General features: G+C 50.2%; 4 protein-coding genes across 4 annotated transcripts; 1 reads left to right on the top strand and 3 right to left on the bottom strand.

The window, feature by feature from the left end:
- Positions 1–44: 44 nt before the first annotated feature.
- On the bottom strand, positions 45–1,808 carry N7539_008939 (putative amino acid permease family protein; the record flags this gene model as incomplete). The annotated part of the gene is made up of 1 exon (XM_056938534.1): positions 45–1,808. One exon carries the CDS (start codon positions 1,806–1,808, stop codon positions 45–47), a length of 1,764 nt encoding a protein of 587 aa, XP_056785911.1.
- Positions 1,809–6,644: 4,836 nt separating this feature from the next.
- N7539_008938 (uncharacterized protein) lies at positions 6,645–7,677 on the bottom strand (the record flags this gene model as incomplete). The annotated part of the gene is made up of 2 exons (XM_056938533.1): positions 6,645–7,271; positions 7,336–7,677. The coding sequence occupies 2 exons, from the start codon at positions 7,675–7,677 to the stop codon at positions 6,645–6,647; spliced, it is 969 nt and encodes a 322-aa protein (XP_056785910.1).
- Positions 7,678–15,067: 7,390 nt separating this feature from the next.
- N7539_008937 (uncharacterized protein) lies at positions 15,068–15,722 on the top strand (the record flags this gene model as incomplete). Its single annotated transcript, XM_056938532.1, has 3 exons — positions 15,068–15,182; positions 15,267–15,314; positions 15,400–15,722. The coding sequence occupies 3 exons, from the start codon at positions 15,068–15,070 to the stop codon at positions 15,720–15,722; spliced, it is 486 nt and encodes a 161-aa protein (XP_056785909.1).
- A 548-nt stretch (positions 15,723–16,270) lies between these two features.
- Positions 16,271–17,533, bottom strand: fhpA (flavohemoprotein; the record flags this gene model as incomplete). Its single annotated transcript, XM_056938531.1, has 1 exon — positions 16,271–17,533. The coding sequence occupies one exon, from the start codon at positions 17,531–17,533 to the stop codon at positions 16,271–16,273; it is 1,263 nt and encodes a 420-aa protein (XP_056785908.1).
- Between the last annotated feature and the right edge of the window lie 1,300 nt (positions 17,534–18,833).

Here is an 18,833-nt window from a genome sequence, read left to right as displayed (position 1 = left end):
AAGATCAATAGCGAACTGATCAGACAGACCAATAAAGAAAAGTCTCACTTGGAATCGGCATCAGATCGAGGCTCAGCAGTAGACTCGGCATGCTCGAGATGCTGGGCATAGTACATCTGCGCAATAGCATCCTCGGTCTGAAGATACCTGCGACTACCCCGAATGAACCAGAATGCAATGGCAATCACGAGCATCACTCCAAACACCGCAATGGCGTAGTTCATGTCACTGGGGGCCGGGTTCGGGCTGCCGGGGAACAGGAAGAAAATCGAGGTGATCACGCAATACACAATACTGATCCAGTTGGCCCACGGACCGAAGCGGCCGAGACCTGCGGATCCCCCGGCGGGAAGGTTGTCGCGTCCGGCCACGAGTAGGGCTACAATGGGCATTGCGTAGGAAATTGTAAGCGCGATTGTGCTGACGGATAGAATGGCAGTAAGGACCGCATTGGCGAAGAGGTAGAGTACGCCGACAATGGCAATGATGACACCTTGAGCCCAAAGAGCTCGAGCGGGAACTTGCCAGACTGGGTCGATGTGGCTGAAATATGAGCTGAAAGGAAGGCCGCCATCGCGGGCGAAGCCCCAGGTCAAACGTGAGGCGGTAGTCAAACAACTGATTCCCTGGCCGAGACCGTTGAAGATGAAGAAGGCGAGGAGGACGGCGCCTCCCTTTGCACCTACGGTCTCCAGGATAAGTTCCATGAAGGGGATGTTTGCGCCGGTCACATTGTCGACGCTTTGAATAGCGAAAAGACAGACGACCATGAAGATGAAGCCAGAGATAGCTCCGGAAAGGACGGCCATCCAAATAACGCGTGGCACGTTGCGGCGAGGGTTCGGAATCTCTTCTACCATGTGAATGACAGAGTCGAACGCGGTCAACCCATATGCAGCCTGGACGAGACCTATAAACCAGGTAACCCCATCGCTCCAACCCGTCTGGTTGATCCAGGCTCCAAATACGAATTTAGCCGATTGGAAGTGAAGATCGGCCTTGACACCAACACAGATGAGAATGGTCATGGACAAGACGATGAACAGCCCGACAAACCAAACACCCACAAAGTTGTTGATCCAAGGGAGGATCTGTTCACGGCGACAGCTGACCACATTGACCAGTGTCAAAAGAAAGACAATGCCGATGTAAACAACGAATTGAAGCCATCCTTGGTTATTTCCTGTCCAGTCGGGATTGAAAAGGTTCTTCATGCCCAAGATGAAATCAGTCATGAATGCCACTTGGGATGCGGTGAGTGTCCACCAGCCAAATGTGTTGATCCAGGCACACATGTAGGAGCAGAACCGACCCGTAGGAGTCTTCCACAGACGGTATACCCAGTAAGCTTGACCGAGAGCCGTCGGCATGCTGCTGGTCAATTCACCCAGGGAAACTGCCACACACAGATTGCATATGGTGACCAGCACCAGACCCCAGAGAATACTGATTGGACCGCCATTACTCAGGCCGCTGCTGAGATCTTGAGCGAAAGTTGAATAGGTTCCTGTTGGTTTGAAAAAGAAAACGTATGAGTAAGAGAGTGAGAAGAGTTTGAGAATACACCAATCTGCCAATTCCGGCCATGTATCACTCCTCTCAATGATGTTGGCCCAGTCTGAGTCAGGGGGTCCCGTTGGCAATGACCTACCGAGAACGCAAAATGCAAGAGCAAACATGCTCCAGATATTGAACTTGCGGGTCAGTGCCTGGGCATGACCCATGCCTGCCAAATCGGTGGCATCCTGCACATCCTGGTCGTCTTCGAGAGGTACTTTGAGGGGAAGTTGATTTGATTCCACGTCCATAACTTGGTAGTTCTTCTTCAGCCGGTGATAGTCGAGTTGCGGTGCAATTGAGAGAGACGTGGGCACATTTTCCGACAACGAGGCCGATTTAAAAATGAGGAAGCAACAGTCTAGATAGTCCTTTGGGCGGACTGAGCTGTGTGTCTATAAAGCTTTTGCAAACTGCAAGGAGAGAGGGCTTCAGCGAGATAGCCAGCCTTTCCCCTCTTTTCTTTGGCGGTTTCTGCCTGTTTGCCGCGAGAGTTTTGGGCGCTTGTCGGTGTTGAACCGTTCAATGGGGGTGGAACCTTGACTAGGAAAGCCTAATAATGAGAGAAACAGGCCTTGGTCCAGTGCCAATCTGCGCCCTAATCTGCGGGTATCAAGTCTCGATGTCAATAATCTCACAGTATCTTTCACTGTCCAGTAGCGCCTCCGCCTCCGGGGATGAGAGTATGGGGCACAGGACAGATAAAGTTGCGAAATATGGAGAACCAATAAGGATGATATCTCTCAAACGAGCCGACGGGGTTCACTAATGTGAATTAATGGATATTGGTCATGTCCGAAGCAGTCGTTGGTCATAGAGTCGCTGATCCCTTGTCGAGTGGAATTTTTCTTGCGGGGGAAAAGGTGTTCCGCCTTCGGATGGACTTGCTCTTGTGAGCCATTTGAGGACCCTATTCGGCCTGAGTTGGACTTTGAGCGAACCATTGTTGATGTTCCGATCTCCACTTTGATAAGACGTACGGTCGAGAATGGACGATTCATCGCCATTAGAGATATGCAGAATTGAAGTCGAGCAATCACTACTGCATAGCTATCTGTGGATGCTGATGAGTGCATGACGATGTAGACAGGGATCCCTATGAGGGAAACCATGCAGAACGTGTAGGCATGCGGTTGCCGACGCCGACCCCTTTCGAAGCGCGCCAAGAGACGCCGGCTCGATGTGTGTTGTGAACCCCATCAGAAGGCTCCTTTGGCTCCTGCTATACGCCAGGAAAACAACCTTTTCCGCCCGCTATCAAACCCACGATCTGATCACGGGCGAGTCAGATTGAACGACGGCTGATTCTTAATACACCGTGTGGCACACTGGGGTAACACGGGTACGGGCGCGCGTTGCCGAGGGGGTCCTTGCCACGCCCAATGAGGAAAGTCCATGCGATGGCCGTGGACTGACTGATAACGAATTGCCTATCGCAGGGACTGCGCGAATTGCCCATAGTCTTGAAGAAATTATCATAAACAGTGATGTGAAAGCAGTCAACATCCGGCATGATAACCATATCATTGCATCGGGATGTACGCCCTCTATCTCGCAAGGATATGAAAGATCGCTCGTGGAGTTGAGACGCCGTCGACTGGCATATTCCCCGAGATCAGCTCTAATGCAGGTAAATCGTATCTCACACTGCCAGCACTGTTCATTCGCAGGGACCCACGGAGGTCTCATTTCTGCCCAATTCAAGCAGCCGACGAACAGTCGGAGCAAGACTGTCAGTCTGGACTTGGAAAAATCCACTGAGAATCATCAAAGACAAGAAGGGAACGCAAGGCTAGCCACGGACTGTGTGGCTGATCATAATCCGGGGAAAGCATTCGACCCGCCAGGACGGTCATGCACCTAGCTGGGGAAGCCAGTCGATGCTAAATGACAGGTAGCACATATTTGGGCTCAACCATTGTAACACGGACGCTTTGGTATAATCCATCAGAGGGTTTTCCCGACATAATCCGGGGAAATGGAGACCTGCTCTTCGATTCCAGCCGACATGGTCTCCACTTTGCTAGTGCAACTGCAATGAGATCAGCTCCAAACTTTTGTTCACCGTGGCTACGACGGACTATCTTTAGCGTAAGTTTGTTCCTGTGCAGTATCACGGGGGCGGCGTTGACAGCCAGGGAGTGAGCTAACCAGATTCGATTGATGATACTGTCAAGCCAAGATCATCGTGTGTCTGGGCGGAGCATGCGATTGGTGAAGGTCGCCGCTCGGTCTTGAGATAGCTCTGCTTGTTCCTTCTTCTTTGAGAGAGGGCTTTCATTCTTGGCTGGGTTCTAATCGACAAGTCTGGACAGGTTGAATCTCGGTAAGGCGGCAAAGGGCGACGCCGCTCTTGTTGTCTTCATTGAGGGGGTCAACGTCACGATTTGTTCCGAACAAGTGTCAGTGACTTGAGTGATGCTTCTTCAGCGCATTCGTTGCGTGATAACCATAAGTCATTTTAGAACCGTGAACCTTTTCTCGGGACGGGACTCTCGGGTACGGTGCAGGTCCTAGCAATATCTCAATGGGGAAAGTCCAAGCACACCCACCCGTTCCTGCGTGGTGGGAGCGATATCGGCAAGCGGGCTTTGGATTAGAGGGTGGTTTCAACTGTCAACGAGTACGATGCACCTGATAAATCAGCAATCCGCTCTTTCACTGCGTATAGATCGTCTCAGAGTCTGTTGCTCTATGCCTGGTCATTGGAAAGATTAGCAGTCGGAGCTTCGTGCGGGATTCCCTGCCAGCTTTTCTGCTCTGATTTCTCAACGCCAATGACACTGCTGATGACTGACATTGCTGATGAATCAAAAATTCGGTGTTTCACCAAAAACATGTTCGTTTCAGTATTCTACTCCAAGCCTCCGCATGGCAGAAAGGGGCTTGACAGCGCCAGTCAATGAGGACCCGAAAGATCAACCAGCTTGAGACGTGCATTTCAGCAGATGGGCGATGCCAGCCAGCATGATATTTGAAATGTGGCAGACAAAGATCGATAACCTGAGTGAGATATACACTCAGTGCTTTTTTGAACAGATAATGTCTCGGTGAATTTGCACCGTCGAGCTGTCAAACATCCAGATGTTCGCCATTTCCGAGTTGCTTTGATACCGTGGAACATGTTCGTTGAATGGGGAAGGCGTCATTGTGTTCGCTACCAAATCTCGCGCCTTCTTCTGGCTGCACGGGCGGCTGTGGGCTCGTGAACAGTCAAGTGCTTTTTTTATAGCTGATCGTAGCATCAGGGAGGCCGTCGAGCTAATTGATGTGGAGAGAGACGCTAGACACGAACTGATGTGACTGAGCACATGGCATGATGGCAGTGGAGCCACGTGTGATGTCGAGATCATTCAAACTTCAGTCATCAAACACAATGTCGCCGGGTTTGCTTCCAATTGAACAACAATTATAGGAAGAGATCGTTTTACTGAGAATCACTTGTGATGCGCCAACATCGCCACACATGGCGACCCGCGCCGTCGCGGTGACTGCGAATAATCTCCCCAATTAATGATCCCAAATAGTCCAAGTACTCACACACTGAGCCAACCTAAACCATTTACTGGACATATAAGGAGAAATGAATTCACCACCAGGAACCAGAATTGAACATCAAAAAAGTAGATTTCCCCTATTCTCGATCTAAACACCGTGCTGCATGTTGTGAATTCAAAAAGATACTCTCCCTCGGGGAATCGAACCCCGGTCTCCCGCGCTTATCAGATTCAGTGACAAGCGGAAATCATGACCACTAGACCAAGGAAGATGCGACGACCGAGTTACTGCTCGACCACTCGGTGATTGGCGATGCTTGAGTCTCTGACTATATATATATAACTCAATTCAGAAGTCGCTCACCGCCGGGACTCCATGCCCGGGTGATTATGATTCTCTTCAGTTGATATTGGTCGAGGTCAGTTGATGCCGTTCACAAAGCATGTTTCAGGCCCACTTAGAATTTTCGACACAAAGTATGGAGGAGCAGATACGGTGCGATGCATGCTTGGGTTTGGAGGTGGTGTTCGCGCCACTTGGATGCATACCACCGGCGAGCGGGCGCTGCCCGCCATGGTCAAAGGAATATATCTCCTGGAACCGTGTTGAAAGCACCCGCTTTTCACCTAGCCTCCTCAGTGCCCAGTGACCACTAGTCCCTTCACTAATATGTACGACTCCATATGGTACAGGCAGATCCAGCCAGGCAGGCTAATTTCACTCGAAGCCAGGTTCGGTGCTCCGAGGAGTTGCTTGAACACATGGACCGAAGACAAGAGATTATCACAATACAATCTATCGGGAGTAGGCACTTGCCGTACCAAGTCGAGATTTTGGAGCTCATGGTAAGGTGCCCGTTTGATAATTGCAAGTGGAAGTAAGCAGACATTCTTTTCCATTCTCACTACAAGTTCTGACAAAACTTTATAGACATTGTAGCATAAAGTAGATCAAATCTGACATATATCGATAACAGGGTATCGGGATTAGGGACTACGATGGTAGTCAGGTGGAGCAGGGTAAGAGAGCGAGAACATCAAGTCGTAGATTGTACGTGATGACCAGATCGATGCCAACCGGGACGAAGACCACGAGGACGATATTGATAATGACAACGATGACATGTGATAATGAGAATGGTGATGGGAGAGTATTTTGAGGCCGAAGCTGGCAATGACAAAGCAACCAATGAGGAGCCAAAACGCCGAGTCGTTAGTATTCTCACTCCCTTTTTCCCGGTACGCCGTGACAAGCCCACAGATTCGAGTCCTCCACGACCGTCAAAGACCGAGGCGATAATGATAATGATGATGATAATGATGCAATAAAGGGTGGTGTTATCATGTAGTTGTAACAATGCAAGCGCAGAATCATGAAGGCGTTTATTATTGTTCTCATCGAGCCGTGCCATGACCGGCAAGGGACGCAACAGATCCCATGAACGAGAAATGAGGCTGCACCAGATCGAGACTTTGTGAATGGTGTCATATTGTTGAAGTAGAAGGCGGCGGCAAGAGCGCACGGCGGTGGATAGAAAAGGAAAATAGACCATAAAAAGAGGAAAAAGAACAGAGGCATGGTGGCTCTCGTCACGATCGACCTTGTTTGGTGGACCTCCACATCCCGCCAGCGACGAGACCCTCTTTCAGCAATGCCAATTCTTTTTGTGCGGCGAGGTTCTCCTGCTGAATGCGCTCAATGTAGGCCAGAGCATTGCTGAGAATCTCGGACTTTTTCAACGAGCCAGCGCTAGCGGTTGATGCCGCACCGGCACTCGCTCGAGAGGACTTTTGCACGCTCGAGGTGGAAATTGCTTGTTCCAAGGCAAGAAATTTGGCGTTCATATTTGTTCGGTAACGCTTCTCGATGATATTGTGAGCGGCGCGCTTGGCGGCGTTGCGATTTTGGGGATCCTTGGCCGAGGCAGGGGTTGATTCTGAGATGGGGGCGGTCATCTCGGCCTCGCCAGTACCGACGCTGCGAGGCTTCCGACGCTTCTCAATGCGCGAGACTTTGTACTCTTGGGGCTTGATCTCGGGACTGGAGGAAGATCGTGTGGAGGCGGAGGGGCTGGTGGAGTTGGCACTGTTGACGGAGGAGCGAGTGAATGGTTTTGGTACAGTGTCTGGCGAGGTGGTGGAAGATATTGATGCGGCGGTCATGTCGACAGATGGTCGTGCGCTGAACGACCATGATTGATCGTCGCTTTCAAATTCCTGAGGGTAGGTGTTAGTCTGCTGTGCGTCGGGATGGTCATCTGACCAAGTCAGGTGCTCATACCGAAGAAATAGAATGAGCGTCATCCGCCGTGGGCATGCTCAGTCCCCCAATGGCCGTGGAGGCGTTGAACGGATCCATGAAGAGACCCTTTGACTCAACATCGTTGACGCCGTCGACATATTCGGGAAATCCAAGAACGTTCATGTCGACCGGGTCCAGGGGAAACATGTCCATGGTGCCGTCGTAGGCCCAATTGGCCGGGAAATCTTGAGACTCTTTGGTGAAGGGAAAGTAGTCCATTGGGCGTGAGTGCGGACTCATTTCCGGACTCAATGTCTGATTGAAGTATTGTTCGTCCTCTTGCGACATGGTGGCAGCAAAGGGTTTGCGATCAAAAGCCATTGTCAAGTTTTGAGGATCGAGAGATTCGAGGTGTCCAGTCGACTGTGAGATGCGGTTGCGACAGGAGATTGCAGTTGGAATGACAAGAACCTCGGTCAAGATCTGATCCGATCACGCCAGCTGGCAACCAATGCTCGCTCTGTGAAGCTTCGAAGCTTTGACTGAGCTGGGGGGAGCCACCTGTCTGGGGTGGGGAGGGGCTTTGTCAATGGGTGGCCAGCGAACCGAGTTCGTCAATGTGTGGGGTAGGCAAGTTTATATAGGTTGTGACCGTGAGCGGAGGCAAATATTGATGGAAAGAGGAGGCTGTGTTTGGGAATCAAACCATGGAATATAGAGAGAAAAAAACAGGTGACTTTGGGTCTCGGCCGGACCAAGGCCGTTATATAAAATCCGGGAATCCGTGGAACAAAGTCCAGCTGCAGACTCGAAAGCACCAAAGCACGTCCAAGGGAGGGGCCGGACCCGGGATGACGATGGGGTTCATACTGGATACCCGTTGTGGACGTTCTCGGCTGGAATACCCGCACCTGACAGGTGGGACGGAGGACCATTGAGAGATTCAACCTGAAGACTCAATGAGTCAATCACCGGATGGAGACCAGAACTACACGGGGCCAGTTGTACGAGCGATACATGGAGAGGGTTCGCGTGTTTCCGGATCATGTTTTATGCTCGCGATACATTTGCATAGAGTCAAAGGCGGGTATCTCCAGCTTCAACAGTGCAATTGCACATACGGTCTTACAGTACACAGTGTATATACTATACATTGTAATAGTATACAATATGAATAGTATTAAATGCGGTATTCTGGCGAGATGTACACTGAGTCCCTGACTACACTCAACACTCATACAATCCAGCCAAAGGCTTGACGGTAAGATGGCGAATGTGTACTAGTCTACCGATCTGTCCTCCGGATGCGATAGATTTCAAGCCACCCCTTCACGACCGAGTCCATGTTTGACCCGTTGAGGATGAAATAGCGATGATACATCCAGGTGATTCGTTCGGTACTATCGAGCCGAGATCACCTTAGGTCTTCGAGGCACGTTAAACAGGAAAGGTCTGATAGACATCGGGAGCTCACGGCCGGCTCCGACAAAAGATCTCCCCGAGGTGCGCAGATGTGATCTTAATTGAGACCAGACTCCGAATATTCACCGTGGTCTTGTCAATACACGAACATAAGCCATCAGTATGGCCTGGGCGCTCTATTGAAACGGGCTATCCAGACTACCAGTGGAAATTGAGAATGCGGACCGCGAGTAGTGATGACGGTGGAAATGCAGTAGGGTGAGCACAGAAGCCGTTTGGGGGACGCACCAGCGGAACAAAGAGTGGGGCCGAACTAAATGCGCAGAGAACGAACTGGCCTGGACCGGGGCTGCTGTCTCAGAAGTCACTGAAGCAGAGCAAGTACCTCTCAGTAAAGTCGAGTGGAAGGCCTGGACACGAAAAAAGTGACTCGCATACTCCCGTACCACTCTACTTGGGGGTACTTCCAGGTTGAGTTTGAGCGTTATGATGGGACTAGTACCAAAAACGGGTTGACAGCTGGTCACGTTGCTTGGCCAAGCCTCCACCTTCCTCCCGGCCGAGTCTCGGATCCGATACTCTTACCCCCAAGACAACGGCTTCCCTACTGTAGGACATGCTGCGTGGAAACTTGTAACTAGCTGTTATCGGTAGACCCTTAATGATATGAGAGACCCTATCTCTTGCATGTCATTCCACCGGTCTTATTTGACTGTTTACAAATGGCTCACTTCTGATTGGCCATGTCATCTTTCAATCAGTCAACGAGGCAATAGAAGGCGGTACAGTAGGCAAGCGCTCTCTAGGTCACGGAGATTATCCAAATTTGGCCAATTCTGCGTCCGAAATCCCTGAACCTTGAGACAGGCCGACGCAGCAATTCACATCTGCTGGTCATGCTGGATGCGTGCCACCAGAAGCGGTAACACGAACCTGGTTTAGCGAAAATTGTGACATGCATGAAGCAGGATCCTCTAATCAAAGGCCATTGAATTTGGCGTCGATCTCTGCAGGGTCTAACCAGATTGGGTGGAGCTACCAGTTTCATAAGGCAAACAGACTGCCATTTTCATGTCTCTTTAGTGTCACTTCCAATTTCTTGTCGATTATCACTATGAGTGGATATGCCCTAACTTGGAAAAGAAGGCCCTTGAAAATTCAGAACAGACTGATCCATGGGATGGACCATGGCTATAGCTACCGGCCTGAGGGACCATGACCTTATTCCGCATTAATGCTAAGTACACAGAATGTTGAGCAAGATGCATCGGACATGTTTATTACCTTGTCCAAATATTACAAGTCACTACCTAACCAATTCCCAAGGTAAAATTACAAAGTAGCAAAGTACCACTATTGCTTCAGGTATGTTCCCAAGAGTCAGTAACAAAATTCAGTGAAGACCTGGATTGACTGAGCCCATCAATCAACCAGCAATACATCCTCCCCTCAATAAAAGGCATCAAAAGTTATACAAGGATTTGATCACCGGTTTTATGCCACGCATGGAAGCCTTCAAAACACATCAGTACTGTCGGAGGATCAGCAATAGTAAGAAAGTGAGGTCTGTCCTTATGTGGGTCTTTCGACTAGGTACTACCTAGGTTAGTACTAAGTACTTAGTACTTAGTCTTACTACTACTCACTCAGAATAAGTGACAATATCTTGAAAAACAGCGATACCCCTGAGATCCCCCCCCCCCCAACAACCGCCATCTTCAGAATTCTCTGTCTTCTTCTATCTAGACATGAAACGCTACTAGTAAGACTAAGCTCTGCACAGGATATTCGTAGATGAATACAACTCGTGGCATTAATTAAGTTTGCTGTTTTCCTCTTGTTACTCATAAAGACCGGGCCCTTTTGCCGTGTTCCGTCGTGGGGTGACTCGGATGCTACTTTTCCCTTTGATTTCCAGAGTCTCTTTCCTGCCCGGAGTCCTCCGATGATTCACCACGAGCCTCAAAAATCCGAAACTCATCATTGCTGAGCTCTCCTGACGCAGTCGAAAAGTCATATCACGATGACTACTCGGAGGCGCGGGAAGGGCCCTGACTCTGGATTGGTATCTCGGTGTGCGTGTGACATCGGCTTGGTTTCGGCTTTGAAGGACGGTAGTATCTGCGTTGGTTTGCGTGTGTCAACCTCAAATGGAGATCTCGAGATATACAATTATAAAGGGGTGAGACGGGTAAGATTATACCCAACGTGTTCGCTACAATCATCGGCCAAAGGTGGTCTTACTATTTTAGAGTCCAGATTCAGCTTCCAGAAGTTGATAAATATTCATGAGGTCACAATTACCGCTCAAAAAAGAATCAGCCAGACTGCTCACAAAAGCCCTCTGGAGTCGGTGCAATGTATAATATCCGGTACAGATTCAACTGAACAAAATCTAGATTTTGCACCGGATTGTGACTTTGTCAATGTAGTACTGGACAAGTATGCATAAACTGTAATAAGTATGAGTGTAGTTTCTCCCGTAAACTCAATGTTTTGCTTGGACGCAAACATGGGGGGACCGCCGGCCGTCGTAAGCTTTTCCTCACTGCAAGCTGGCCGTTGAACCCCAACTCCGAATTTCAGCCGTGTTTTGCCCTGCCACATTCCTACTAATTCCGACATATGTACTGCACCAGTGCACAGTGAACGTAGCCACGGACAGTTCATAGCAAACTTTCACCGGCCTTGTTCTTCAGCTCAGCACGTTCAAGCCCCAGTCCAACATGTCAGTCCACCCGCTTTGCATTCGGCCCGGGCGGGCAAGGTTTGCATGGACATGTGTCACTGCGAAAAACTCCCGATTAGGTACACAGCGGATAGGCCGCGTGATCGAAGCAAATTGGTGCTTGCTTTTTTTTGTCGGGTAAGATAGAAGATGGGACTGCCGATGAATGTGACGGGTTTAGAGTGTTAATGTGCCGGGCGGGAAATGAAACGGCAGCTGTTGAGATACATTGACGACCAGCATATGGGTGGGCTTGATGGAAGCTAGCATGCGATTGTAGTCCGATATTTTTTTAATTCTTCAAAGCTTCCATTCCCATGACAAGATTAGCTTTATCGCCTTAACTTATCGACCGATATATCTCAGTCTGCCATCCATGGGTATTTCTGGGCTAATCCCTTCCAAATCAATCCAAGCAACACTCAGCTTATCTTCTCCTGAGATAAAGTCACCATCACCATTCTCATCGTTCAAGGCTGGACCAGCCTTGCTTCGCAGAGTCCTTCTCCAAACATAACATGAAGTGAGAAGCTGTTTCCCAACCTTCACACTGGTACTGGTATGTCTCCAGATATGGCACACCTGGCCGATACCGTCTACCATTTTCCGTCGACGAGTGTGTTGGCATAGGATCCAAGATTGAGGTAAGTCCACTCTCGAGTCGCTATGTGTCTAGAGGGGGCTCAAATAAAATCAGGATTGCCAGGAGCTTCGTTTTGATGCCTTTGGCGCTATCAAGATTGAATGACTGATCTTCAGCATGTCATATGCCATGTGCCATGGGCGTCTGTCTCAACGTTGAGAGTCCCAATATCAAGGGCCCTCTCGAGGGTGACGATCTACAGCTTGTTTGTGGAAACGGTAAGCATGGATGTCGAACCTTGAAAGGCTTAGCTTCTCCTTCGGACATCTGTGAAAAGATCTGTTCTATCGAGCCAGGCTGGACGGGACTGGGAATCACCAAGCTTGGTTATTAGCCATGATACAAGGTAACGTCCTCTTAGCTCATGATCATTCATTATATGGTCTGACCAGCAGATGGACAGAATACCAAGGCGCTGAAACGAAACCAGTGTACTCTTTGCATGACTTCCGAGCCGAAGTTCCTCGGCATCCTCGCAAGACAAGCAAGATTGAACTCTTTACGAGGCATCCCTGCAGGGGCCTTGCTTAAATGGAGACAGCGAGATCTTGCACGATCGGGTAATACACGTGCTTGTCAGGAAGAGCCCGAAATTGGAAGACTATTCAGTCGATGATGATTCGTGTCTTGTCAATCCTCATCGTGTCCTCCATACCGGGCGACCGAGACACCAATCATCACCGCCAAGCCCCCGGACGTTCGTCCAAACTTTCATCCTCCATGTTCAGCCACCCTATGCGCCTTGCAACTTTCACGACCCCAGCCGAGAAACATGCATAAATTGTGGAAAGTTTATTTCTTCGCGGGTATGGTATCCCGATTGGAGCAGTGCGGCTTTTTCCGTGACGGAGCGCTCACCCTGAACGGGTGAACGGGTTGATGTCAGGATGGATGGTCACGTCCTTAAACGAGCCGTCACATCAACGTGTACGGCGTACACTTGTTCTTCTTGTCCTGCTAGAGACTTGAAACCAGGTTCTGTTCCATTGGCTAAGAGGGCTATCTTGGAGGAAAGGCGGCATTGATAAAAGTGACAACCACATCAGCATGCCCATATGTCACGGCGAGAATGAACCCCTCCCACAACGAGGTCGTACATCGTCAACCAGTGGCAAATTGTCCCGACTCTGCACTGAGACATCTCAAACTCGCTCAATTCTAGGACCCAGGACCCGGGCCCCTGAATACGTAGTACGCAGTACTGTAAGGAAATGACGGAGCCACATGCATCATTGGCGATTCAAGCGCCAAGAAGCCCAATTCGTTGTGAAGATTCACACAAGGTGAACGGCTTCGACGCAAAAAAGTCGAGTCAAGTGCCATTCGCATGCTCATGCATGTATCCATATTCGCAACATCATCATCGCCGCTATCGAGATCGAGATCGGCGCGGGAGGCGTTCGCGGTGGATTACCCATTGAACTGTCGATTGAGGGCATTGAACCGACAACACCTCAAATGCGCGGATTTCTTTTCCAGTCTCCCATTATTCCACAGAATTGCAGCTTCAGATTATATATTACTATGAGTATGTTGCATCCCACCCTTTTCTCTCCCGGCACATCAAATTACCCGGCCTTGTGCATACCCGCGAATATTCACGGCGGCCGCAGCCCTAAGGCACAAATGACGTCATAAATTCTATGCGCATCAACTTTTGAGGAGCACTAAAATTAGTAGCCGAAGTAGCAGCGCTTCAGTTCACCTTTGCTCAAGGCTACCTTACCTGATCTCGATCAGAAATTGATGTAACCATGTCTCACGACATTGTCTCGTATTGACCAAGCGGATCATATTGGCCTGCTTGTTCGAGTTTTGCACTGAACTGAGCTAACACAGTCCTGCGAGTGGACTTTGTTATCATTGATGGTTTGGTAGTAGAACAATGGACGTGGCTTAACTTGCAAGGTCGACAGCGATGGATCAACATCTGAATGGAGATTGCCTTCTATTCAGCCCTGAGCCCCTCAATAATTGATTTGGAGTCTGATCTTGCACGTATGATTTTGAATGCTGGGGGTGATTTTCAGGGGAATCGATAGTACTGTCCATAAAAGATCACCACACTACTGTCTTGACGTCGATCGTCGGTCGTCATCTTGATCCGGATCTTCGCTGCCGTGGAACGCTGCGATCAACAGCGGCCTTTACCTCTCTTGACACACCATCATGTCTGATGTATCTTTTCTCATTCATGCAACCCCACAAGTAACCCATGTCTCAGTAGAAGATACCTCATGGCTGAGGATCGACAGCTGAATTAGCCGAAGTGGAACCGAGTACAAGGGACTTCTGGGTTTCGGTGGGGGGGTGAAGGGTACCACGGGCGCTTCGACTTTATGAATAAGAGGGGACGGTGTGAAATGCCAATCATTTAGCAGGACACTGTTCTGCCTCGTCTTGGTGATTGGTGTGAATCTTGGGTTTCATCGTCATAGGGAATAGTGTAGACTGTAGAGTGTAGACTCAGACTGTAGTGTGGTAAATCGTACATACTGGCAGAGGCAGAGCGTGGAGGCGACGGAACCTGCACTTTACTTCAGTACTGAAGCGGTTCAGGGCACCTTACCAAGAACACGCGAATCTCGGTGGTACTGTCACCATCTGTGGCCATGCCCGGAGGATAGCTGGGACAGTGTGCTGGATTGTGGACACGAGTAAGACATCCGCGAGTTGTGACCCCATGCACCCAATTGGAACGACCCATTCCTACCCCATAAACATAACAAGCGTAACTCTTTCGGCATCCACGCGATCGTCACCGTCTCAACCCGACTACAGTTTAAGCATGTCTTAGTTGCCGGTGGCGCAGGCCTCTCCCGATGTGTATAGGATCGCTGCAAGACTCGACATCTATAAAGGCATGGCCTTGTTCGCATCCAATAGCTTCTACCATCAACCAAGCAACTGTTCAATTCATCTTCGCCAAACTTCTCTACTCAAGTCCTTCAACAAACACTTCTCCTCTCACATTCAAAATGAAGTTCACTCTCGCTGCCGTCGCTGCTTTCGCCAGCACCGCTCTTGCGGCCAGCCTTCCCGAGGCTTTCACTCTCGTCGCTGAGGGCGGCAAGACCGTTGTCACTGATGGCCGTAAGTGCCACTATAACACTCATCGCATATCTACAATGGGACTCCAAGTTCAAAGATGACTGACCTCCAACTTTCACCAAATAGAGAACCTCTTTGTCGGCACCGACTCGACCGCCAACGAAGTCCTCATCCGTAAGTCAAACGTCCACACCTCAGCCTTTCACAACCACAAAAGTCCCACTTATCAAACTAACACCTCCCTCCTCCCCCTCAACAGTCCGTGGCAATGCCCAAGACACCCCCTTGACCTTCACCTCCAAGAACTCCACCCCCACCGGCTTCCAGAACCTTTGGGTCGTCGAGGACGATACCCTCCCCGTCGGTCTGACCATTCCCCACTCCGCCGCCTACCCCGAGGGCGCCAGCGAGACTGGATTCGGCGTCAACGACGACGGTCTGTTCACCCACGACGGCAACGCTTACTTTGCTGTCGATGGATATGCCTCCGGTGACCAGCCTCTCAAGGTCTACTGGTATGGTCGTCACAGCTCTGAGTACAAGGGCATGAATCTTACTGTCAAGGAGTGCAAGGGCTGCTAAGCGAGCCTTCTTCGTCGTTTGCGGATGAGAGAGTGTTTTGTCTCGCTACTGATTTTGAGAGCGTGTATATAAGTACAACTTGTTAATAGCTGCAAATCTGTGACCATATTTCGATTTGACTTGTGCAAAGGCGCGCATCCATCATGATGTATTTTGTAGTCTGTCTGGAGAGCTCACGGTCACGTGCACGAATTCTGTGATCTTATAATACATGTCTCGTTCAACCTTTTCCTAATCAAGATGGTGCCCGGGAGGATAGACCCGCACGGTAGTCTCCTCGGCCCTAGCAGGCGTTAAAGCAAATTGACTCCCGAGCAACATCAGTTCATGGATTAGAATATTTGAGAAGGTTCAATTTCATATCAAAAACTGCATCAAAGCTTGGCCGTAACGTGAGACATCGAGGTTTGCAATTCATGGGCTCAGATTCACGAATTCTTTGCGGCCTGCCAATATATGTAAAAGGGGAGAGCTATCACACCAATGCCGGGACTTGATCTATCATACAGAAAAAAAAAGCAACTTGCTGATGATGGACAGGACGACCTTCAAGCCACACCACCAGTGCCAAAGAGCTCCATCTTGATGCGATCAGCACCGACTCCCATCTCCTTCAATGCGGCCTGCATATCAGTCATGAATGAGTCGGGGCCGCAGATATAGTACTCCGTGTTGGGGGCATCCGTGAACAGTGATTGCTTGGCATCCAATTTACTCAAGTCCACACGTCCACCGAAGTCAAACTCGACACCCTGCTTTTCGTTCTCGGCTGGGTGGCCCGTGAAGAGCGTCACCTGGAGATTGGGATGGCTCTGCTTCAACTGATCGAGATGATCCCGGAAGGCACGCGCAGCAGAGGTTCGCGCTCCATGAATAAAGTGCAGCTTTCGCGCAGCTGACGCAGGCTTGGATGTGAGAGTGTTGAGGATCGAAGTCATGGGAGTCAGACCGACACCGGCAGAGATGAGGACCACCGGCGTGGAGGGCTCGGCGGCAGTAGCGGACAGGTAAAAGTCACCGCAGGGGTGAGAAACCTCGACAATATCTCCCTTGTTGTAGCGATCGTGCAAGAGGTTTGACACGTAGCCTGGGTGCGAAGCGGCAGCTGTCCCCGTCGCGGGAAGGCCTTTCTCTTTCTTGACGCTGATCCGGTAGAATTCCCGGGACGGCTTGTCGCTGAGCGAGTACTGACGGGGCTGCAGGCAGTGTAGTTCCGGTACGTTGATTCGCACGGAGAGGTATTGACCGGGTTGGAACGACGGCAAAGGCTGGCCGTCGACGGGAGCGAGATAGAACGAGGTGATCTCCTCTGATTCCGGCACTTTGTCGAGGATTTTGAACTCGCGCCAGTTCGTCCAGCCGTGGCTCTGTTCGTAGATTTGCCTCTCCCGGCCAATCATGATATCGGCAAGCTGCCAGTATGCTGTGGCCCACGCATCCTTGATCTCTGGAGTGAAAGCATCTCCGAGCACCTCGCCCATTGCTTCCAAAAGGAACTTGCCGACAATCTGATACTGCTCCGGTTGAATGTATAGAGAAGCATGCTTGTTGCAGATGAGCTCCACTGCAGGACCCAGGGCCCCCAGATTGTCAATATTTGAAGCATATGCGAAGAGAGCACCAGCCAAGGCACGGGGCTGGTGCCCATTACGCTGGTTTGGCACATTGAAGACGTTGTTTAGCTCAGGGTGCGCATTGAGCATGTTCTTGTAGAACACCGTTGTAATAGGTTGACCATGTGCGACCAGAACAGGAACGGTGGCCTTGATGACCTGGATTTGGTCGGGTGTCAATGTGGCAACGGAACCCATGTTGATGTGTTAATCCAGTAAGATGGAGAGTAGTATTGCTGAACTCTGGTCGAGGAAAGAGCACCGTCGTTAAAAGTCGACCTTGACGGTTGTTGATGAAATGTGTGAATGTACAGATTGAAAATGATGCTTCGTCATACAGTGGGCGACTGGTTTCTATTTATCTATTTCGCGCTCGCGTGGACCTTCGGAGCCGTGTGTCATGGGCATGATATCTACTTCGCCCAATGAGGCCTCAAGCTGTCGTCGGCCCATTCTCGCATCCGATGATTCTCTAAAATCAAGTGGAAGCAAAAGTTAGGGATCAGGTACAGGTACGGGCAAATAGAATCATATTCAAAGGGGTCAAAGAGCGGTTTATTCCGAGAAATGTCGATATCTCCGCGGAGGTAGAAGAAAAAGCTTGTGGTATTTGCCGTTGTGAGCGGTTGGCGATGGTTTATGGTTCGATGGCTGGCGCTTCCGCGCAGGAGAATTCTCGGCGCCGACTCCATAGTCACATGATCGAGAACATGGCGGATATTACGGCTTCTCGGAAGCAGACCGGTCCGAATCGGCCAATTGAAATTCACCCAGTTTGACTGGAAAAGTGGTCATCGCCTTAAGTCATCGATGGAAGGTGCGCGAGAAGAAATCGGCAAGTCAGGTGACCGCGGGGTCAGCTGTCACTGTGTGTTTGTGTTTTGAGTTGGATGCGGAAGGCCGAACACGCACAGCCTTCATTTCCGCAGCCTTTTGCGGCCCTTTCAGTCGCATTAGTGGGGCGGAAGTGGCTTTTGCCCTTTCTCGAATTGCGAACACTTAACCGGCCAAGGACGAGTCGATGCGCCCGAAGTCGAGATGACTGAGTTCAAGACTCAGCCCTTATCGGCAAACTCGACACAATTCCGCAAAAATCAACCTGTGCTTCTCATATTTACCACCTTTCAATCTCCTGCATCCAGGTAGAGGCAACGACCAAGTTACGATTGGCCGGACTCTGCATTCTCCGACAGCTTTATTAACAATTGTTAGGCGGCAGCCTTTGAATCCAGGCCACAAAGGCCCCCGGGGAAATCACTCCCAAAGTGGACTAGCTCCCGTTGTTGACATTTCCGATGTGGATCTGCCCGGATGCAGATGGCCGAGGTGTCACCACTCTTCTGTATGATGCGCTCATCTCTCTGCCATAGCTTTAATTGCTCCTTTTTCACCACCTTGTGCAGATGAAACTTCGCGGCCGGCTCCTTTCTCCCCTCCGCTTAAATTATTTGATCAGCTAGGGCCTGGATCTACGATCTCCCACACGTTACTCCTCAAT

The sequence above is a fragment of the Penicillium diatomitis genome (genome assembly GCF_028827545.1).
Source record: "Penicillium diatomitis strain IBT 30728 chromosome Unknown utg000015l_segment0_segment0, whole genome shotgun sequence".
In the NCBI taxonomy this organism is placed as follows: domain Eukaryota; kingdom Fungi; phylum Ascomycota; class Eurotiomycetes; order Eurotiales; family Aspergillaceae; genus Penicillium; species Penicillium diatomitis.
This window is presented reverse-complemented; position numbering and strand designations above follow the sequence as displayed.